Source organism: Pseudopodoces humilis, chromosome 24, assembly GCF_049639895.1.
Source record: "Pseudopodoces humilis isolate 2021_Gansu_Grassland_sample_001 chromosome 24, ASM4963989v1, whole genome shotgun sequence".
Classification (NCBI taxonomy): domain Eukaryota; kingdom Metazoa; phylum Chordata; class Aves; order Passeriformes; family Paridae; genus Pseudopodoces; species Pseudopodoces humilis.
Window position 1 is genome coordinate 4,582,571 of NC_142223.1, and position 23,901 is coordinate 4,606,471.

The 23,901-nt window shown below is 48.7% G+C and overlaps 1 protein-coding gene across 1 annotated transcript; it reads right to left on the bottom strand.

Annotated features, from left to right (window-relative positions):
• Window positions 1–290: 290 nt before the first annotated feature.
• Window positions 291–22,524, bottom strand: ACTRT2 (actin related protein T2). Its single transcript, XM_088066706.1, is given in 7 exon segments — window positions 291–506; window positions 2,260–2,342; window positions 3,219–3,273; window positions 21,885–21,948; window positions 21,950–22,087; window positions 22,089–22,386; window positions 22,479–22,524. Coding segments are annotated over 7 exon segments (900 nt in total).
• Between the last annotated feature and the right edge of the window lie 1,377 nt (window positions 22,525–23,901).

Consider the following 23,901-nt stretch of genomic DNA (forward strand, 5'->3'; position numbering starts at 1 on the left):
GATGCCCCGGTCGCCGCGTCCCCGTCCCCGAGCCGGGGAACGAAGGTCGCGGAAGACTCGGAGCACCGGGCGGGCACCGCGGCCGTACCCCCCCGCAGCCCGAGCCCCGCACAACCCTGGCTTTTGTTTTCTTGCCAAAACCCCCCGTACCTCCATCATCCAGACTCCCCCCAGGAATCGGCTCCTGCGGGAAACAGCCACGCTGCAGCGGAGCCGCTCGGGCATATTTGGGGAAAGGCAAAACGCTTTCGGGGTTGCACGGTTGGGGTGAGTGTGGGGGGGACCACGGTTTAGATGATGCTTCTGCAAACGAAGCCACCGAGAAGGGATCGAAAGCCGTCGTGCTGGGGCTGCCCCGGTTGTCCCCGGCACGCCGGGTCTGCCCGTGCCACTTCCCCGGCTCCGGCCGAGTTCCTGCCGGGCCGAGGCGGCAGCGGCCGGGCTGGAGCAGGGCTCCCGCAGCCGCCGGCGGGCAAGGAGCGGGGCGGCAAGGCCGGGCTATGGCGCTTTGCGGACCCAGGAAAGGGGGGAAAGGGGAGGGAAAAAACCCCTTAAAATAATAATAATAATAATAATAATAATAATAATAATAATAATAATAATAATAATAATAATAATAATAATAATAATAATAATAATAATAATAATAATAATAATATGGATGTAAAGAAGGTGGGGAGGAAAAAAAAAAAAAAGAGAGAGAACGAATTTGGAAGGGTCGGTGCCGGGGTGTGCTGGCCGCGGGCTGCGGTGAGTGTGGGGAAGGACACGCTGCCATCCCCGACACCAGTGGGTTCCCTTCCCGCAGCGGGCACGCGCGGGCGGTTGCGGTTCCGCCCCGGGAGCCTCAGCTCGCTTGAAGCCCAAACAGCTCGGGGAGCGGCGGGGCTGGTGGCGAGGGCAGCGGCCCAGGAGCTCCGGGGCCAGCGTGTCCGGGACACGCTCCTGCTCCCACCGAGGCTCGTCCCTGGCTCCACGGGTGCCTCTCTGCTTCCCGGCTCTGAGCCCCCCGTGGAAGGAGAAGGGGTCCTGGGGCTCAGGAAAGCCCCGGAGCGAGGTGTGCTGCCCGGCAGGGAGAGCCTCGCAGCTCCCCCGGAATCCTCGAAGCCCCCCCGTGTCCCGCCGGCGAGCATCCCGCGGCGGCCACCAGCTTTTCCAGCCTGCACCTGTTTGAGTGTGTGTCGCTTCAACGGAGAACGGCAAATTAATGACCGTGGAGGAAAGGAGAAGCGCCAGGAAGCTTCTCGGCGCTGCCGGGTCAAGCCGGGCTGCTGCCAAGGAGCCGGCGCAGGGAGCCGGAGCCCTGCCCGGCCCGGAGCCACTCCGTGCTCCTCCACTTCCCCAGGAACTCTGCCCACGGCCAGCCTGGGGCACCCCGGCGACGGCTGAAGGGGAAAACCACTCTACCGGAGGCGGCAAATTTTCTCCCGAGACTTAAAAACCATCTCCTGTAGGGAAAGAAGCAGCCAAGCCTCTCAGCACCACACTCCTGCCAGGGGACAGGGACCCGTGGGGCTGCATGGCCGGGCCGAGGGGCATCTGTGGGGTCTGTGGGCGCAGGGAAGCGGGAGGTACCGAAATGAGCCTGGTCGGGGTTGATTCCCTCCGCCCTCGCCCCTCTTTGCTCCTCCACCCTCACCCCGCTAACAGAGATTTCAGCGCGCAGCCCCCGAGGTGTGCGGGGGTCCCCGCAGCTCTGGGGAGGGGGCGCTGGACTGGCAGGAATTTACAGGTGGGTTCCTTGGCATCTCCAGCACAAGCCATACGTTCCCAGGTATTTTACAAGGTGGGCTTGGAATACACTCTCCAGGTGAAGCGCTGGGTGGGAGCTGCCCGACCCCGCTCTCCGCGGGGCCCTCCCGGGAGCCCCGGGCTCCGGTGGGCACCCACGGGGGCACGGGAGAGGGGAAAGGCGCTTGGCCAGCTGGTTTGCACAAGTATTTTCAAGCAGTAAAGAAGATTAAAATGGTTGAGCCTGTCCAGCTTGTCCGGGCGCTGCCGCACGCCCCGAGTAACCCCTTCCCGAGGATTTTCGCATCAATCACTCCTTGTTTCTGCGCACTGTTGCGGCGGGATTAAGCCGGGAATTAATATTTTAAACTACGCAAGAGCCCGGTGGCACAGGACGGGGCTGCGCTCCGCGGGGTCGCAAATCAGGCGCTGAGAATGTCACACGCTTCCCTGGGGATTTTCCCTACTAATCTGCCTCTAATTAGCGGCGGGAGCGCACCCACGGGGTGATGAGGAGCTGCCTCGCACCCACGCAATGGAGCAGCGCGCTTCGCATCCCCCGCTGCCAAGGAATTCCGACACCTCTGGGACGCGCTCCCGAGCCCCGGTCCCTGCGAGGAGCCGGCGCAAGGGGGCGGTTAAGGACAGCCGGGAGCCCCGGGCCACCCCCGGGGCTGCGGGGACAACGGGGGGAGTCCCCGCCGAGCATCCTTCGCCCCGGCGGGGACAGTTCGCGTTCCCAGCAGCGGCTCTGCTGGCCGCCGGGGAAACTCGAAAAACATAAAAATAACTAAAATTAAGCTCTTCTAAGGTCGCTGCGCCCCCTCCCCCCCCCCCCCCGCTAAGGAGGTGACGAGACGCCGGCCGGGGTCCTCCCCCCAGTGCCGGTGCCACCCGGAACCGCTCGGGGTGGCTCAGGGCTGCTCTGCACGCAGGTAGAGGGTGATGGAGCTCAGTGAGGGTGTCACATCCTCCACCCTCCAGACCCTTTCCTGAAGGGTCTTTTAATAGGTCTTTACCTATTTACACTCTTTTTGGTAAATTTATTATTTATTTTATTTTATTTTTATTTTATTATTATGATGATGATTTTATATTTTTTTTTACCCGAAAACCTTTGAGAAGTGCCGGAACAAACATCAGCGAGAAAGGCAGAAATGGCTGCATTTTGTACAGGGGAAACAAAAAAAAAAAAAAAAAAAAAATTATGTCACTCTTGCTGGTCCCCTTAGCGATGAAATTATGGGGGGAAAATTAATATTGCTGCATAACCTGTGCCTGCATTCACTGTCCTGAACCTCTTCCCTGATATTCCAGCTGCATTGAAACCCGTCTGTGCATCAAAATGAGGTGATCAGCCTATTTTTTTTACTTATTTCTAGAAGAAAACATTGGCCCCTCTGGCCATAAAAAAATACCGTGTAAATTGCCATTTCAGATTTTTCAAAAAACACGTTCAGCTCTAAGAATTCCTCTGAATTCGTTACACTCCACCGCGCCAGGCTGTGTCTTGCTGGTCCTGGCGAAGGTAAAATTCACGTCCTAAAATAAGAAGTCAAAAAAAAAAAACAAAAACGGGGGGGGAAAGAAAAGCACCATTTACATTTGAATGTTCACAGACATTTGAATATCTGACTTGAACATGATTATAATTACAATCGTCAGACATCGAGCAGAGTTGTCTCCCATGAACAGACAGTTTTGGGGATGTAAACACAGTAGTTTTAATCGTGACGGTCTCTGGGAATGAAGGGAAATTAAGGAGTTATAGCAATTTTTTTAGACGTTTGATCAAAATATTTTTGCCCTGAGATTGCTTGCCAAATGAAAGCAAAATGGAAACGATGGGCGCTGTAATTCAGCAGAATTTTTTCATGGAAAGAGCCCAAACCCCCGGTCTCTCATGGCTGTGGTTTCTCGTTCCCCCGGGGCTTTTGGGGAGGTTCCCTCCTGCGGGAAGTGGCCCTGCGAAACAGGTATCGGTGAGGCGATTTTCAGCCGAAATGCCGAATTCTGAAGGCACTACAACGATCTGCGTCGCCTTTTCCCTCGGAATTAATGGAACTGCCCCCGATTTAAAGCTCGCAGGGAGATGCAGCAGCTGCCGGGGCCAGGGTGCGTTCCCCCTCCCGCAGCACCGGTTCTGGGGCTCCCTTGGCCGGGGTACCCCCACTCCTCCCCGGCAGCCCCGAGCCAGGCCCGCAGCCCCGCACGGCTCCGGCCAAGGAGGGCTTTTGTGAAATGCTTTGGGGGTGGCAAAGGGCTGAACCCCAAAACGCTATTTCCTGCCCGGACGGAATTGGGAGCTTTCCCCGCATCTGCTCTGGGGGTGACTCCCCTCCCCTGGGGCTCCCTCGGGGGGGTGTCCCCTCACTGCCCCCTCCCTCCGCTGCCCCTGGGTGTGCGGGACTGGGGTTCAGCCCCCAAAGAGCAGCCAGAGTCCCCAAGAGGACAGCCAAGGACGCCTCCGCTACCCTCGCAGTCCCCACTGGGAAGGAGCCGCGGAGCCCCCGCAGGTTCCGCGCCTGCTTTACTTGCGCTCCCCCAGCTAAGGACGGCTGCGGCGGGGCTGGCTGGATAATTATTAGCTATTAATTGAGTTCAAGACCTTTTATGGCTGTGGGAAATGAGGAGCCCGAGCACTGATCCCGAGGAGGGGCTGCGCGCAGCCAAGAGCCGCGGACGCGCCGTCCAGGCCTGACAGAGTCCCGGGGTGAGGGGGGGGGGGGGAGGGGCGACAAAAATTCATTAGGTGAAAAATATAGAAACTTCAGGGCGAGGGATTTATTTCCGAGACACCTTTGGGAGCTGAGCGGGGAGCGGGGGGAGAGGGGCGAAGCCCGACGGGGCGGGCCGGGGGCTGCGCCGGGGTCCTCGGGCAAGGTGAGGAGCTGGGCCCGGCCTCCCCCCGGACCCCCAGCGAGCAGCGGGGCTGCTCCTACCGATCCCACTTCCTTATCTTTCCACGCTTCCACCTTCCAATTAAACTTCCCCAAATTGCCAAAAGGCTGATTTACATGCAAGGGACCCAGCTCAAAGATGCTAACTTATTGTCTCCTCCCAGAACTTAACATTTCTCTCTTCAGTTCCCACTTGAAAGAAGTTTTAGAACAGTATTCAAAGACTGTCCAAACGAACAAAACCTTCCCCTTCGCTCGGGAGAGAAATCCGGTGTATTCAATACGAGGGCATATTCTCAGAAGTTTGCAGATTTGGGTTTAAAGGCGGTATTGTTCGTGCTTTTTTCCTGAAACTTATTTTTTTTTCTCCCTCAGACCACGGCTCACATGCCTGCAAAGGATTATAAAAATAAAACATCATAGAACATTTTTCCTCTTTTTAATTTTTTTTTTTATTATTTTTTTTTTCTTCACTGTTTAGAATTACTTTTCTGGAGGAGATTTCCAAGCATTCCCCCCCCACCCCGAGAGTCATAATTAAGAACATTTTTTTTTTTTCCCTGACAAACAGGAAAAGTAAAGACTCAAACCCTTCTCCGAATGCTCCTTTTCTTTAAACACTAACAGCGTTCTAAAATCGGAAACATTTATCCGTTCCCAGACACCTGAAAACATTCTCGGGGCTGGACAGATGCTGTTCTTCTACAGCTGAACAAATTAAAGCTGCGAGATTTTGATACCAGAAGCCTCTGTGAGAGCATAAAATAAACGCAAACCTAAATTCTTACTGGATTTGGGAAAAAAACAATCTGTTTACAAGGCACCGGGATCTCTGCGTTCAAGCACCCCCATACACAGGCAGTTTTCTTTTCAGGATTAAAAGATGATGATCCAATGGGCTGAGGATGTAAAACTCCTTTGGGGAATGCGATAAACTGCAAAAAGCCAGTGGCAACTCATTCCTGATTAACTCCTTTTTATAAAGGGGTGGAATGGAAGCGAACAGGGACCCGACGGGACACGAACATATTTTATTCATTTAATACAAAGCAGCTAAAAAAAAAAAAAATCTTTAAAAAGGCAGTTCAGAACATAACTCACGGGCCGGGGGGAGAAGGCAAAAACCTGATGGGGTGTGAGGTGATGTCGCCGTCATCCTTCGCTCCCGAGGGAGAGGGGAAAGCAGCGGGCAGCGGGAGGAAGGCGCTCCCCAGGCTGCGGCAGCGCTGCCCGGGCGGGGGGACCGGCCCGGCCCCCCAGGACCCCCGGCCCGCCCCACGGGGACAGCCCCGATGCTGGGGACCCCCCCAACCCTCCGGCAGAAGCCGGCTCTCCCCGCTGACCTTAAAGGCGGAATCAATGAAATGGTGTAAGTGCAGAGAGCACAAAGAGCTCCTGTGCTCGGCTCTGCAGATCATAACCAGAGATGGGAAAGTATTTACGGGACTCTCGGAGTCACTGGTCCATCACTACCGAAAAAATAATATTTTTAACCGCAGGGAACCAAGAGTTCACGTAGATTTACAAATGAGGGCTTGCTGGAGAAAGTAACTGTAAGAACATGTGTTAAAAACGCAGCAGAAAGAATTCCATCGATTTCCATGAGAGGTGGACCGCATCCAGGAAGAATGAGTCAACTTCATTCCTTAGGCAGAACTCACCAAGCTGAGGAGAATTACACCAGGCATGCCTTCAGATCACCTTGTGTCCCCCCTCTTTGTGTACTGCTGTCCCACTAATAACCTCTAAAATGTGCTTATGGCTTAGGACAAGGTGGGAATTCTTCTAAAAATGGCTTTTAATCCCCTGAAAATAATGTTTTGGGAAATATATTCTCCCCCCAGTGTCACATCAATTGCTGATAACTGTATGAGCCTAAAAGCCTCTCATACACAGGACAGCCTAAAAGCCTCTCACACACAGGACAGGACTGTCCAAGGCAGGACAGCTCAGAGCTCAAGGAAAGTGAAAGACAGAATTTACCCATCACAGGGATCCATTCCTCTGTTCTGGCTGCTAAACACCATTTCTCCCTTCCCCACTATTCTGGTGTTGAACCAAGCAAGGTTTTTGTTTCATTTGTACAGAGGAGGTGAAAACTTTTGAAGCTGCTGCAATATTTCCTCCCCAACTCCCTTCTCTCAGGCCAGGGTGACTCTGCTCACCCCCCCCCAGGAATGAGCAGAAGGTTGAATTGAGAGAGAAACCTTTCTCCGCTCACAAATGCATATTTATTGTGGGGTTTTTTTACAGGTGGAAGAACAAACTACTCATTTCTTTCAGAGATTTGTGTTGAAAGAGCAATGGACAAGTACTGTCAGAGTTCTGCTCTTTGCATTCAGACACCCCAAGCTTCACACAGACCCTCCTGTACTTTATTAACACAAAAATGACACATCAAACATCTAACAGGGAGCTCATCAGGCTTCTCCACCTTGCTGGTGGCTTTTTAGCCTAGAAATTGGCCAAATGAGAGCTTGTTGCAGCCCCACAGGGATGCCACAATTTTGTTGTGAGGTGCAGACCATGATAAGCTCATCAATGAATAGTTAAAAACCAAGCTTCAAAAGTGTGGTTAGAAAATGAAATGCAAATATATACAAAATAGCCAATGGTTCCTGCGGATATAAATGCTTGCCTACCTCATGAGTGCTATTTTCCAGCCAGTTTTCCAAGCAGAGCAGCCCTTGCACTCCTGTATCTACAATTGTGCCATTTATAAGCCAGGAGCCCACCTCGCCCAAGCACTGGTTCCTGCAGTGACTCATGTTCCACTGGGTTTTTCCTGGGGAGATTTGTGCTAAAACAGAGGAAAGAGCAGAATTTTGGGGAAGTAATGGCCCAGTTGGGAAAGCATCAGACACTCTCACTGTTCCTTGTCAAAAAACCTGAAAACACTGCTTTACAGCCTGTGTGAGAGAAAGGCTTTTACAATTGGTATTAAAATAAAGTATTACACTGACACCTGGGTTAAACAAAGGTCTGGATGAACAGTTCTGGATCAGGGTGTGGATGCTCCATCCCTGGAAGTGTCCAAGGCCAGGTTGGATGGAGCTCTGAGCAAACAGGGACAGTGGAAGGTGTCCCTGCACTGTTCATGGAAAGGGATGAGTTTTAAGGTCCCTTCCAACCCAAACCAGTCTGGGATTCCATGCTGGTAGAAGGAAATAAAGTTTCTGAATAAAGGATGAAGTGATTTATAAAAAAGCAGCACAGCAAGCTGCAAACTTGAAGCCAATTTGATAAGAAGGGACATATTGATTTATCAGGCCTTTCCCCTAAAATCCTGTTTCATTCATTTACTGTGCCCAAGTTGCCCACTCTGTTGCTGGAAAAGCAACTTCCAGACTCCCTGGTGAAAGAATACAGGAGTAAAACATATTATAGGTGTAAGTAGGTGGCTTTTATCCTCTCTACAATAACAAAGGGGTGCAGGATGCTTGGGCAGAGCTCCTGCTTGGAGAACAGACCCTCCTTAAACAGCAACAAGGGCCCAGGCAGGCACATCCCACCCACACAAACTCAGTTGTCCTGACAGACACTTCCAGTCCTCCTCATGTTCTCATTTTGTATGGCTGCTAAATGTGGGCAGCAAGCAGGGAGCACAGTGCCTGTGGAAAAGCAGGCTGCATAACTTTCTCAGTCTCACCTGAGAAAGTGGCCTGAAAATTCATGAGGAGGATTTAAAACAAGCCTCAGAGATAGAGAACAGCCTTGCAGGTGCTGTTTGTCTGTTCCTTGTTTTCTTGCAAGAGAAGGTCGAGGGGCGGTGTACCCCACTGACCAATGATGGTGATGTTTTATTTTACTAACAAATAAGAGTTTTACTTTTCTGTACTTTCATGTATCGGTCTATAAAAGAAGATCTGAAGAAATAAACCTCGCTCTCCTGTTCAGCTCACAAGAGAGTCCGTGTTGTACTGCCTTGCCATTCCCAATAGTGTGACAACTTTTGATCCTTCCAGTGCCCTGACACACATCAGGAGTTGCTTCACTGCCACTCAGCTGCAGTTTTGCTCCCTTGGTATGGGTGAGATGGGGAAATGGTTTAATTTCTCTAAATTATAAAGTTTAATAGAGTGAACTGAGAAGCTCTATGAAAAATAATGGAGCGAGATCATCCATACGATGACTTAAATACTCTAGGGGAACTTCTCTGTCTGACCTGGAGCCCCTCTGGCAGTCACACCCTCACCACAGGGGTCACTGCTGGGGCTGAAGCCTTGTCGCAGGGGTGGCTTCAGTGACCTTACACACTCCCCACATGTCCCATTTCCACCAGGTTTCCTCCCCAGCTCCACCCCAAGCTCCCCACGGCAGAGTCTCAGATTTCTCATTCTATAAAGCCATGGATTCCTCAATAAATGGCTCAAATAAGAGCAGCATTTAGCATCTGCCCATTCACACAACCCCAGACTGGTGTGGGTTGGAAGGGATCTTAAATCCCAGCTCATCCCAGCCCTGCCACAGGCAGGGACACCTTCCACTATCCCAGGTTTCTCCAAACCAACCTCACCTTGGACACTTCCAGGTGCTCAGGTGCATTATAAGGGACAGCGCTGCTTCATATGGGGAACATATTTTCTATAAAATTATTACTAAAAGCTCTTTAACTTCTCTGTTAAGCAGCCCAGAATGTAACTCAATTACAGGTCACAAAGACACTGGACATTTGGAAGGGAAATTGAGTCATGATCAGTGATTTTGTCACAAAGCTTAGTGGAGGGAGGAATCCAGGCAGTGAAACTTTTGATTCTGAAGTGTGTCAGCCACTAAATATGGGCTGACAGGGCACCACAAGAGTTAAAGAATGACTGGGAAACAGTAAAATGGAAACATTTTAAAATTTCAGCAAGGAAATAAGCTACCATTGTCCCCAGCTTCTTTTTTAAACAGTTAAGAGTTGCAGATCTTTCTGAGCTGACACTGAGCTCTGTGAAAGCCCTCCTGGCAAAGCAGGTCAGAATCCTGCTCAATAACCACCTCATCCTTTAATTTTAATTTTAATTTTAATTTTAATTTTAATTTTAATTTTAATTTTAATTTTAATCTTAATTTTAATTGTAGTTGTAATTTTAATTTAATTTAAATCCAGATAGATGTGGTTATCACCACCCACCTTCACCAGGAAAGGGAAAACCATCACTTTAAAGAAAGACACACACAATTCTGCATTTTAATATGAATAAATAGAAATCAAAATGTATTGGCAGCCTTGTCATTTACCAAACAAATCAATTTAACATTTCCCCCTCCCATTAAACACAAACTGATATAAAATTGTTCATTTTATCACTCAGGTTGTTGGAAAGGCCACAATTCTGACCATTTCTCCATTTAGCCATTTTCTCACTGCTCCTACAAGCAGACATTCCATAAGGAAATTCTGGATGCTTCTAGACTGATAAACGTCCCAAATTTATCATACATCTGGTACACATCTCTGGGAAATACAACCTTAGGTATATAAACTCTCCCAAAGTCACAGAAGTAAGAGATGGTCTATTAAAGAATAACCAAAACCCAGCTCATGTCACCCAAGAACAGAATCACAACTCACAAAATCATTCCATGGGTAAATCCAGTATTTGTTTATCATTCATTCAAGTGGCTGCATTTTAGCAAGGGAAAAAAAAAAATCTGAATAAAAGAATTTTATTCTGGTAGGATGAGAAAAATGCTAAACATGTTTTTATGGGAGAAACAGAGATAGAGCACTGGCTTGAACACTGAAAATCTCTCATGCCCTGATCTATAAATAAAACTGGTTGGGCTTTTCTTTTGTACTAAATTTAAAGGAAAGTCTTTTCCATGGAGAATTTTCTTTAAAGCAAACTCTGCCCCAGAAGGACTTTAACGATGGTGTTTCCAACAAGCAGCATGAATGAATTAAACAATAAATGCAGGCAGAGAGCAGCTGTGTGTTTCTTTAACAGAAGCAGATGAATGTGCAACTCAAACACGGCCAAGTTCTCCAGAAAGGACAATTCCTGATGATTCTCACCCAGTTTGCAACCAGTTTTCCTCCACCTTGTTCTCCAGGACTTTGGCTCAGGTGCCATTTCCCCTCCAGCATCATAAAAAGCTTCCAGGTTGGTGGCAGTGGCCATCAAGCAGAAATTACAAATTTTGTTGCACACACAATATGAAATTATTCAGCTTTTCTGTGAGCTATCCACAGGGAAAAAGGGATCAAAGGCACTTGGCTGTCCTTGGCAGCTCCATCAGCACCACAGAGCACCCAGGGCCTCTCTGCTTGTCTGGGGGCAGCATCTTCCCTTCCCCTCGAGGGAATTACTGTCCTTGCTCAGGCTGGAAATCACCAAGGCCTCTCTCTTCTCCTCCTCACAGAGCTCTCCCAAGATCCTACCTGGAGCCATGAGCTCCCAAATAACTCCCTCAGAGTGCACCAGCAGTTTCAGCAGCAATCCCATGGCACAAAACCTCTGTCAAACTGGAGCCACTCAGGGGACACTGGGGCACCACAGGAGAACCTGCTGTGCTTTCCAATGCTCGTTAGCCTGGTACTAATTATTATCTGTTATAGTATCAACCACTAATTACTGTCACCTGACTTTTCAGATATCATCACCTTCATTTCCTGATCAAACTGGTGCCCAAAACTGCTGCACATGCAACACATTTCACCCCAAACCCAGCAGCATTCCTGTAGCAATCCAGGTTTCCCAAATCATTTTCTGTATCAGTTCTGGAGTTCCACTTCCTCCCACTTTTCCTTCAATTTTCGTCCAGTCCTGACAATTTGTGTGGATTTTCTCTTCCTTTAAAGGGCTACGCCTGTTCTCTCCTCCTTCCTCTGCAGAGATTTCTCCTGACACGCAGGAATTGGGCGCCCACACCAGGCCCCAGCAAACCCGTGGGAGATGAATGAATTTGAAGCAAACCTCTCCCCCAAGCCCATCCCAGCCTGACCTCTGTGCTACCAGAGCAGGGACTCTGAAACTCCTGAGTTTTGTCTTAACACAGCAAAAAACTACAAACATTGCAAAGGTTCCTGCTAGAACCACTCCAGCCTTTGCTGGTGCTCATCACCCACAAGTGATTTCTCCAGTATAAATCTCAGAGAGGCAGTGCAGATGCACAAACCAGGGGTATAAATCAGGATTTGGGCGTGAGAATGTTAATTTTCTTCCCTGGAGCTGTGAACCAGCCTTCAGTTCACCACCCCAAACCAGCTGAAGATCTCAGAGAGGATGGGGAGCTCCCAGCTCAGAGAGGGTGCAAGGACAAGTCCACAGACAGAAAACTTCTCCTGACAAAGAAAAGAGCAAGAAAAAATCCTCTCACTATCCAGGGCAGCACCACAAGTGGTTGCTGCTCCACCTGGGGTGGCTCCTTTGTCCATGCAGAGAATTTCTCCATAGATTTGTCAGTGGCTGAGAACAGAAAAGAAAAATTCTGCCTGAGAAACCTGAGGCAGTGGAAGTTGTCCCTACCAGTGGCAGGGGTGTGGAATGATGTAGTCTTCAAGCTCCTTTTCAATCCAAACCATTCCATGATTCCATGATTCTCCAAACACACTGTCTGACTGGAGATACCCCTGTTGTGTGTCCTGAGAAATTGAGATTTAGTCCATGACAGAGAGAGAAAAACCGCACGTGTTGAAGCAACTCAGCTCACCAAGACCAAAGACAGACAATAGATTTTAGCTGGGCTGCCAATGATCCTGGGGATAGGTAAAGCTCATCCTGGGTCACTCAAACCACAGCTCCTCCTCCCTTCTGTATGCTTGTGGTGACTTAGGAAAGGGAATCATGGCAGCCTTGGGGAAGCTGGGACAGCTGAGTTAATGGTTATGGATTTAAATGGGTCTCTATTTCATACTCATTAATGCTAATTATATTTCCAAAGGCTGAACTTCTTCCTGCCTTACCCTGGAAATACATAAACCCTCAGGTCATTTGACCTGCTGACATTTCTATTTTCAGGAGAGAGCAGGAACACTGAAAATAAATTTTAAAAAACCCACCAAAACAACAAAACCAAGTTTTCCCCAGCTAATTCTGGTGTAGAGGATGTGACATAATGGTGCAAAAACTTTTGGCAAAAAACCCCAGGGATTTTAAGTTGGTCTGCTCAGGTATTGCTGTGGTGGGAGGTTTAATGGGTTGCACTTGGCCTGGGACTGACACAAAAGCACAGACAGTCACCTCCAGAGTGGCACAGGAATGGGAAAAACAATTTCCAGGGCAAAAATATATTGAGGTGCTCAAGGCAGGCCTGGACACAACATGCAGAGCTCTGGGCTGGGGACAAGGTGGGGACTGGCCAAAGGTTGGACTCAGTGGTCTTGGAGATGTTTTCCAATTTCAAATGGTTTTGTGAATCTTTGATTCCAGGATTTGTAAGCTGTAGTGTGGGTTTTAATGCAGGATCTTTTTTATCCCATGCTCCTCCTTGCACTTCATTTCTTCTTCTCTTCCCTCTCCCTTTTCCTAATGAAATCTTTCCATATATTAATGGCCAGGGTGGATCTCCAGAGTGTGTTCCTTCCAGGATTATTCTTGTTTGCTGTAGTCTTCAAATTCTTCCAGTTCATTTCCAATTTTCCTGCTCTAAACCTCACTGCCAAAAAGAATCCCCAAAGCAGACTCTAGTAGTGGAACAGAAAATCCTGGTTTTTGAGAATGGACATTTGATCCAGACTCTTGTTAATCAGCAGCAATTCACCCCTCAAATGTGAACCACATCCAGCAGTGGCTGACAGTTCCTCCAGGTGAGTTTTTATCTCAGGCAGAAGCATTTCAGTTGCTGAAATGGGGAACACTGAGTCACTTAATTTATGTGGAATTAGTAATCCAAGGGCATTCAGCCGAAAATACAAAGACTGGATTTACAATGGGCTGTTCCATCAGCTTTCTTTAGGAATTGAATTATTAAGAATGAAATTAATGAAATGGATTTATGTCTAGATAAGATAAATGTTGTCTGTCATAACTAAGGAAGAGACAGACACCCAAGAAAAAGTTCCTCACTCCTGGATTGGAATGTCTGAAACCAGAGTGGCTCTGTAATCCCTCATGGAAAGAATTATTTGGATTTAATGTAATCTCTCACCATAAAAATTGTAACCATCACAGACTCCACTGATACTGGAGCTCAAGTGCAGGATGGTGCCAGTTGGAACGGGTTTGGAGTTGGAGAATTCCTCAGGACATGCAAGGAGAAAAACAAATCTTATGTAATTTCATGGATTATTGTTAGGTCTAATCACTTCTGTGGCTTCTGAAGGAACAACCTCACACATTCAGTTGCTCATGGCATGGACATTTCCTGGTAAATATAAACTGGGATTAAAAACCTTTGGAGGTGGGTCAGGCTGATAGAAATGCTGTTAAATACTCTGGCAGCCTGATGGTGGGACTGGAGATTTTGGGAGGCTCACACCGGGAATTAGGGTTGAATTAATTCTGTTCACTTCTGGGATCTTTGACCACATTGATTTTCACTTTTAAATGTCCTCAGTAATATTTTTGTTTGTTCACTTCTTCCAACTTTCAGGTACAACCTTCTAATAACAAAAATAATCTCATTCTGAAGGTGGATTTCATCTCTTCCACAGAATTTCAGCACCATCAGTTCCACTGATGTCCATAAAGAGGAGAATTAAATCAGGAACCCAATCCCAAAAGATTTTATTTTCAGTAAACTGAGATGATAAAAGCTCATGCGCAGGTGCAATCTGTCTCTCTCCCTTATCTTAATCAGGGTTTAATGTTTTTTGGTTTAGTTATAGATGTCAGATGGGATGAACCCAGATGTTGGTGGCTTCCCCTGGAAAGCCTGCGATGGGTCTGGAAATGTAACTTCCGAGCCTGCAAGCTGGAGGTTATCCGGGCATTCTGGGTATGTAGGGATGCATCCCTTCCTTCACAGAGGAGCAATGATCTCTGCAGTAAAAACCCTACAGTTCTGCATCCATCCACTGAAGGCAGTGGCTTACAGCAGCAGAGCTGGAATCAGCATCTGGGCTGTTGTCTTGGATACCTTCAAAATCCATGGTCTCTTCCTCTGGGGGGATATGCTTCCAGGAAATCCATATTATTTTGGCTGGAAGTTCTTCAGAGGGTGTCATCAGACCACCAGCATGGCTCCCCTGCTCTGCTGTGCTGAAAATGCTGCTTTCCATAGGAATCTGGGAATGAAACAACTTTGGCAGCGCCTGTATTTCCACTTGGATTTGTCAGGGTAGCAAAGGATCTGAGGGGCTGAATCTTTCCACATCTCCTCAGCTCCTCTGCATTACAAGGGCCGAGGGGCTCCTGGGTTAGAGGAAGGTTCTGGCATCAGCAGGGTCACACTTGATCCAAGCTGTCTGGGGAACCTGAGCAGGAGAAATGTTTCCAACACCACTGAGTTTCCCTCTCTGTTTTCAGGGAGAAATTCCTGGAAAAAGCAAGCAGGAAATTCCCAGAGGCTGCAGGAGCCTGGAATGATAGGGGATGGAGATGGATGTACTGAATTGGGATGGGGAAGCTGGGGTGTTACTCAAAGCCACTGAGGGCACTTCATCCTCTTAATCCCCTTCCCTTCATCCTCCCAGTTCCCTCCACTTCATCCTTCCAGTCCCCTTCCCTTTATCCTCCCAATTCATTTCCCTTCATCCTCCCAGTTCCCTTCAAGGCATCCTAGTGCTGTGGCTCAAATCTGACACCCAACAGAACAGAGAAAGAACAATTTCAGCTCCTTTTTTTCCCACCAAAAAATCTCAGCCATGACTGATAGCTGTCTCATCATGGCACTTTTTATTATTTCCATACTGTTACTTGTGGTCACAGCTTTCCCAGCTTCTGATTTTTCTGAGTTTTCTTCCTCTCCTTCCTTCTCCTTGTTTATAAATTTCAGACTGAGGACACAGAACAAACCACCTTGCTGGGAATGGTTCTTAAAGACACTGATAATATCCATGCTCTTTGTCCCACATGCTTTTCCATTTAAAATATTTGGCCTGAGAACATGGGAGGTAAAGAAATTGTATTTGGAAACCTTTTTAAAACATCTCTTCCATCCCCTGATTTACACTCTTTGGGACTCATTCTGTGTAAAATGTTGAACTAGTTGTACTTTAGATAAAAGAAACATCTCAGGCATTGGTTTCTTGGAGTTTCTCATTCTTTTCTCCTATATATCTTCATAAAATTTAAGTGCCAGAGCCTTTTCCTGTTCCTTTTTTTTTTTTTTTTTAGCAATGTTCAAAATAACACTTTAATATTCACCTCCAATGCTGGGCTCCTGGGTCCCACTTAGTGGTTTTAATGGCATAAAAGCAGCTCAGGGCACCTGTTGAGCAGGGCTTGGTGGTTTAGTTCCAGTCCCAGGTGATGCTGCTCAGTCTCTCCTGTCCTGTGCTGTCCGTCTATGTCACCCCCTGAGACACACACACTGAGGCAGCTCCAGCAGTAGGTGGGGATGCAGAAAAATCTGAATTAAATCGTAGAATCATAGAGCCAGGATAGGCCAAGCTAGGAGGGACCCACAGGATCACTGATCCAGCTCCTGGTTCTGCCCAGACACCCCAACAATCCCAACCTGGGCATCCCTGGGAACTTTATCCAAAGGCTCCTGGAGCTCCGGCAGCCTTGGGGCTGTGCCCATTCCCTGAGGAGCCTGGGCAGTGCCAGCACCCTCTGGGGGAAGAACTTTCCCCAAAATCCAACCTAAACCTGCCCTGGCACAGCTCCAGCCGTTCCCTGTGTCTGTCCCTGCTCCCAGGGAGCAGAGAAGGAGGGAATTTTTGAGAGTACCCCTGGCTCTGCTGAAACCTTTAGCCAGGTGGTTCTTTCCACCTGTCTGTGCCTCCCTTTGGCACAACTGGATCATTTCATTCCTTCTTCCCTGTGAGAGCTCCACAGGAGATTCTGCAGGGCAAGAGGGACAGAGACACCTCAGGGTGTTCCCAACGTGCTCCCTCTTCCCTGGGGAGCTGCTCAGCCCCATGAGCCCCCGGGAATTTGCTAATTAAGACAGAGGGGTAACGAGGGCATGCAAACCCTGCTGGGAGAGCTCTCCTGGCTGTGTCCATGCCCAGTGTGGCACTGGGTGCCCAGATATGACACCAGCACGGGGACAGCCCTGCCACACAGACTCTGCTCTGAGCAACCCCAGCTCCTGCCAGCTGTTCCTGCAGCCATGGATCCAGTGCCCTCAGAGAAACCAGAATCAATTTAGGCACCTAGTCCCGGGATGTCTGCGGGTGAGTTGGTTCGGAATTAATCGAGTCCAACAAGGCAGTGAAAACCCCTGGAACGTGTTGGGCTGGAAAGGGCTGCAGCCCTGGGGATGGGAGGACAATGCATATTTTACACTGTGAATTTTTTATTAAGGGCTGGTGTTTTTTATTTTTTTATTATTGAATATGAATATTTTACACGTCCGAGTTCAGAACAATGCTTTTTTTGGCTGGCTCTGCACTTTTCATGGTTGTGTACCCTTGCATTGCATAACTGAGAGAGATCCATTTACACACAGGGGGAAAGGGGACTAATGAATCTCAGCAAAGCTAACTTTACTGTGTGTGAAAAAACAGCACTCTGAAGTTTTCCAAATAAAAAAAAATATACATACATAAAATCCTTGCATGGAATGGCTTAATAAAATCAGTGTGTGTGTGTGTGGGTGCACGTGTGGGTCTGGGGTAATGACTGCATAGCCTCTCTCACCCTGAGGAGCTGCAGCCTGCTCCAGGCAGGGACATCTCCACATGGAAAAGCTCTGGGTTGTTCTCCCATTCTTCATCTCAACCCTCTCACACTTAGGGACTCACCTGGATGTTTCCAAAGTGGGAGAAACAGAGCCAGACCTGCAAATTGCTCAGTAAATCATAGGATGGAGGTGCTCATGCTCAATGCTGGGCTGGTGTTTTCCTGCCCCTTATCCTTCCTGGACACTTCCAAGTGTTCCAGATGTTGCTTCACACCAGATCTACAAGACACCCCTCCACTGCTCCTGACACATCCCTGGGAACATCCAAGGCCAAGCTGGATGGGGCTCTGAGCCCTGGTCTGGTTGAAGATGTCCCTACTTATTGCAGAGAGGTTGGACTAGATGTGCTAGAGGTCCCTTCCGAGCCAAACCATTCCATGACTCAATGATCCTTAGGTATTCCTGGTTTTTTGGGACAGCTACTGCTGCATTTCCAAGGAGCTTTCAGCACTGCCACACTCCCACAAGAAATTGCTGGATTTGCCAGGACCAGGCTGCCTGGAATCCCTTCATTCTGACCATGGGTGGGGATATCCACCCACACCCGATATATCCAGATAATTCAGCCCTGATGTTGCCTGCTGGGCCTGTTCAAGCTCTCTGAGCATCATTCAGGAAACAAAGGTGCTCCTTTCCCGATTTTCTCTGTGCCCCTTTGGAAGAGCCACCCTTGGAGTCTGCATCCAGCTGATTTGGAGACAAATTGTCCATCACCATCTTCCTTGGGACCTGTAGGGCAGGGCAAGAGCGCCTTTCAACATGGATGAGGGATGGGAGACTGGAATAAAAAAGATGAGAACTGTCCAGCATGTGTTTGAATCCAGGGGTTTTACTGTGAGTGTGATAACAGGGACAATGCCAGAGCTCTCTTGCAGCTTTTTTTCTTGCAACCAAAACCAGGCAGGGTGACATGAGACACATTGTTTCTGGTAAATCACTGAGCATTGTCTTGGGCTGACATCACAGAGTTCCAATAAAGCCTTCAAGTTCACGGGGAACAAGCAAAGTGCAAAATGATTAATTGTTTGACATTTCAAAGAAAATAAAGATCTGCTGCTGGATTGAAACTTGAATGAGAATTTGGGAGGGAGGGAGGGAAAATATTACTGGTTTTGCTGGGATAAAGTTAATTTTCTTTCTGGTAGCTTGTGTGGGGCTATTTGGGATTTGTGCTGGGAGCAATGTAGATAACAATGGGATATTTTCATTAATGTTTGCACAGAGCCAAGGCCTTCTTTGCTCCTCACCCACCAGGAGTGGATTGGGATGCACAAGGAGCTGGGAGGGGACACAGCCAGGACAGGTGGCCCAAGGGATGTTCCAGACCTAGTGGCATCATGGGCAGCATAGAGTGCTGGGGGAGAAAGAGGAAAAGTGGCAAATTTGGAGTGATGGTATTTAGCTCCCACTGTTTAATCCTCATAACCAGTGCTCTGCTCACCAGACTGGTGCTGCTTTCCTGGAACCAGAAAGATTCCAGGAGTTTACAGAATCCCAGGATACCTGGGGCTGGAAGGGGCCTCTGGAGATCTTCCAAGGCAGGGTCACCTGGAGCAGGTGGCACAGGAACACATCCAGGTGGGTTTGGAATGTTTCCAGAGAGGGACACCCACACCCTGCCTGGACAAATTCACAATTTAAATCCTCCATGTATCCACAGCACAGGTGGGAATACATCAGAGGAAGGACTCCTGCAACTCCTTTCCTGTGGTATGGGAGCTGAGGGAATCAAGCGCCAAGTGACTGAGACCTCAGCCTGTTCAAACCAAAACTGAAATAAAAGTGAGGGAGTGAATTCCCAGTGCCCTGTGAAGCCATGGCAACACAAGGTGACCAGGAAGCTGAAACGAGTCTGGAGTCAGGGAACATGTGCCAAGTTCTGTTGTCTCATGGTGTGCCCTTGAGCAAAGCTGTGCCTGAGAGGGGAATGGAAACAGCCAGGCCAGCCCAGTCCAGTGCTGCAGAGCAGTAATGATGGGTTGTTGAAGGATTTTCATCTGGGAGGAGCTGACCTGGATCTCTGAATGTAAAATGAGTTTGGTATCAATGGATCCATCTCAGATTACATCAGCAATGCTCTGTGAGGGTGAAATCTCATTAAAAGCACTCACAGAGTTCTCTGGGTGTCACTCTATGAAAACCCCTTCCCTTCCCTTCCCTTCCCTTCCCTTCCCTTCCCTTCCCTTCCCTTCCCTTCCCTTCCCTTCCCTTCCCTTCCCTTCCCTTCCCTTCCCTTCCCTTCCTTCCCTTCCCTTCCCTTCCCTTCCCTTCCCTTCCCTTCCCTTCCCTTCCCTTCCCTTCCCGCACCTTCCCTTCCTTCCTTTCCCTTCCCTTCCCTTCCCTTCCCTTCCTTCCCTTCCCTTCCCTTCCCTTCCTTCCCTTCCCTTCCCTTCCCTTCCCTTCCCTTCCCTTCCCTTCCCTTCCCTTCCCTTCCCTTCCCTTCCCTTCCCTTCCCTTCCCTTCCCTTCCCTTCCCTTCCCTTCCCTTCCCTTCCCTTCCCTTCCCTTCCCTTCCCTTCCCTTCCCTTCCCTTCCCTTCCCTCCCCTCCCCTCCCCTCCCCTCCCCTCCCCTCCCCTCCCCTCCCCTTCTCCCATTTTCACACAGGTTCCCTCTGTTTTCCAGCAATTTTTTTTTTATTTTTATTTCACATCAGAATTTTGTTGTTGCTTTTTAAAAATTTTTATTTGCCTTAAACACTTCAGCCACTACAACTCCCTCCCCATACAAAACTCAGGGAGCTGTGAAATATTTAAATTATTCCCAGCTCTCCCTCATTTGTCCAGCCTTTTCCAGCGGACTGCTAAAAGGTGACACCCCAGACTGGAGGAGAGATACGAGATTGCTGATCCTGATTTCAGAACAGCTCCAGAGTGCTCTGAATTCTTGCATTAACTCGGTGGGATAACGTGGATGTCAGCTTTGGGAAGCCTCTGGAGCAGGAAAGCCTTGTGATTTTCCCTAAGTCTTTGCTTTACTCTTGATCAGGGAGAAAATGAGATTTGGTGAGATTTGTGGAGCTGTCCTAAATCTGCTGCCCACATCCTTCCAGCCCATTTGGTTTTTCCCTGTGCCCTGCCGAGGCTGGCTGAGCCCAGGGGTGGCTGTGCCTTCTTCAGAGCCCTGGAAATGTCCTGCAGTAAAGGAAAAGGGTCCTGCAGGAAAGGAAAAGAGCCCTGTAATCCTTGCCAGGGCTGCAGGAGGAGGTGACAGGTGACTGCTCAGTCCCAAGGCAGCTGAGGGCATCCATGAGTTTGCAGATTCATCCCCAGAGCTGCAGGAGCACAGGTGGGCCCTGGAACTGAGTGATGAACAAGGCAGATTTCAGCTCTTTTCTGAATCACTGAAGTCACTACTGAGCAGATTCACCATGTTCTCCAGTGTATCTTCAGGGGATTTTCCCCAGTCATTCCTGAACAATTTATAAATCACAGAGCCAAGCAGAAATTCAGATGTGATTTCTCTTGCCTGCCTGGAAGCAGTGCACAGATGTGGCAGGTGTGGATAAAGATCTCTGCAAACACATAACTTTCAAATTATTGAACTGAATTTAAATTTAATTGCTGAAAATTCACACCTTTCCTAGGAATTCCTTAGTTCCCTTAGCCAGGATATTTACACCAGTGGAATTACTTATAAACAATGAGCGTAGCAGGGTGTATTTGTTTAATAATTCCAGCTAAACTTCTCTGGATCAACACTTTTACCGGCACTTGGTGATAAGGCAGAAAGATAACACTTCTTCCAATATATTCAGCTTTTCCCAAAGAGGATTGATGCCAGCTTGGGATTGATCCCTCAGATCCCTGACATTAAATATCTCTTGAGAAGACCTCTAAGAACAACCCCAAATGAGGTACCTCTCACCTTGTGCTCTCTAATTTATTAATGAACAGTATTATCTAAATTTAGCCTCACACGGTTCTGATGTTGGATTTTTGGTGAAACTCCCAGAGATGGACAAACAGAGGCAATGTTTTATGGGATGTGCCACAGAAAATCCCACAAGAAGGCTGCCAAGAGCACAGAGATGTGAGAACATCTCACAGGTGTGAGAGCTCTGCTTTAACAACCACACCAACTCATTCTGTGAGCAAAATCAACATGGAAGTCCAGTGTCCTCAGAGCTCCTGCAGGAGACCCCCAGGGCCATGGGTAAGGGTCACAGCCCCCCTGAGTCCCCTGGGTCCCCCTTCTCTTTCAGTCCCTGGCAGTTTACAGGGTGTGGCACGGAGCCAGTCCCTGCAGGCACGGTGTGGAGGGGGCTCATTCCCGAGTGTTTAAAAGTCTGACAAACTGTTTGCAGTTCTAGCAGGGATCAACACATTTCTAGAATTAAACCAAACATCTTGGATGGCAATAATGCTCTGAACAAGGACTCTTTCTTCAGTCCAATGCACAAGAGACCTTTCTTTAGTAAGCTATAAAATCACTTACTATAAATCAATTATTTTTGTACTGATTTATTAACTGCTCTCCAGCTGGTCAGATTGGCACTTAAAAAAACCCCAAAAACCTCCTGGATGGTCCTACTGACATTTTCAAGAGGATTTTTCTCTGGAGCACTGCTGGTCCAACCTCATTATGGTCTCCCCATATTCCTAAATGCTCTTAAGCTGCCAAGCATGGAAGCACCAACCCACATGGAGCACATCCAGCCTCAGGGTGAAACAGCCCCCACATGAGCTATGCAGGGAACTCCTGACTGGAGCTCCTTCAGAAGCCTCTCTGAAAACTTGGAAGGGAGTGAACCTGCCCAACAGCAGCACACTTCTGAGGATGTTGGGCTGGACATGCTCCCAACACTTGGTAGTGCTCCTGAGGACCATCCTCCCAACCCCTGGCTCTGGGATTTCTGCCTCTGTGGGTGTTTCAGGAGCTTGGAATAGCTGCTCTCCTGCCTTGACAGCCCATCCATCAGGGAGAATGTCCTCACAACTCAGTTTTTCTGGCTTTCCCTGCATATTTTGGCAGGGATCTGAAGCAACATAACACAGTTTCTGGTACATATCCGTGGCAATCTTTCTCTGCTGTGCTGATACAGTTCCCAGTGTTTGGTGACACCTCTGCCTGAAATCCAGGCTGGCTGTGCCACCTGGCAGGTGATGACCTTGGCAGGGACTGTACGGTGGCCCAGGACCAGTCTGGCCTGGATGATTTCAAATTTCATCATTTCTTCAGGGTACAAAGGATTGATGACCCCAGTCAGCACTTCCTTGTCCACACAGACACATCCAAATCTTCTCCATGCCCGTCCCAGGATGCAACTGCCCCAGTTTCCATCAGGAAGGGAAAAGACAAAATCTCCCTTTAGGCCTGGGTTCCTTTCCCAGTCCAGCCATCCTTATGGCTTGCTCTAAACATGACAGGTTTGCATTTGGAGAATCCCAAACCAGCAGAAAAAACCCACGAGAGAGACCAGCTGACCATACAGTGTCCAGAGCCAGTGGCTGAGCTCACAGGACAGATTCCTGACCCCATGGAGCTGAACACCCTGGGTGGGAATGGTGGTGGCCCACAGTGGCTCCTGGTGGAGAGCTAAGCCAGAACCTTCCAGATCCTCCAGTCACAAATAGGAATCATTCCACTGAGCTCCCAGTATCCTGTGATCTCAGTCCCCTGTGCTCCCAACCCCCTGTGATCCCAGTCCTCCAAAACCCCAGTCTCCTGTGATTCCAGTCTCCTGTGATCCCAGTTTCCATTATTCCAGTCTCCAAGATCCCAATCCTTTGTGGTCCAAGACCTCTGTGCTCCCATTCCTTTGTGACCCCAGTCATCCAAGATCCCACTGCTGTGTGCTTCTAATCCTCCAAGATTCCAATCCTCTGTGATCCCAGCCGTCCAAGTGCCCAGTCTCCCATGCTCCCAGTCCTCCATGATTCCAATCTCTAAGATCCCAGTTCCCCATGATCCCAGTCCCCTGTGCTTCCAGTCCTCTATATTCTCAGTTCCCTGTGATCCCAGTCCTCCAAAATATCAGTCCTCCAAAATTCCAGTCTCCCGAGCTCCCAGTCCCCTGCAGCTGCACTGGCAGCGCTGCCTCCTCCAGGGATCCAGCCAGTCCAGAGCCTTTGATTCAGGGCTGGTACTTGGAATTGAGGTGGGGTGTTCCTACTTCCAAGATAAATTACAGCAGAGAATCGATGGATTTTTCCATTTCCCAAGGCACAGAGGAGGGGGAGGGTTTGCAGTAATTGCATTTGCATTGATTTATATTTGGACTCTCTTAGGGGTTTTTCTGGGTTTTGAAAGGAAATGGTTTTAATGAGGTCAAAAATGATGTTCAGAATTCAAACCCTGAATATTCCAGAGACCTCAAAGGGAAGGATCCCCCAGGAGAGAAGGTGCTGCTCCCATAGGACTCAGGTCTTGAATCCCTGCACACCTGGGTACTCTGTGAGGGGAAGAGAGATGAAAACCAATGAGATTTTTCACTTGTGCCTCTGGCTGAGCTGAGGTTCTTCAAATATTTCCAAGAGTTGGTGAAGTTTAGGACTATTTTTTCTCCTTCTAAATATTAACTGAGTTAGTAGTTTGCTTTTCTGAATAA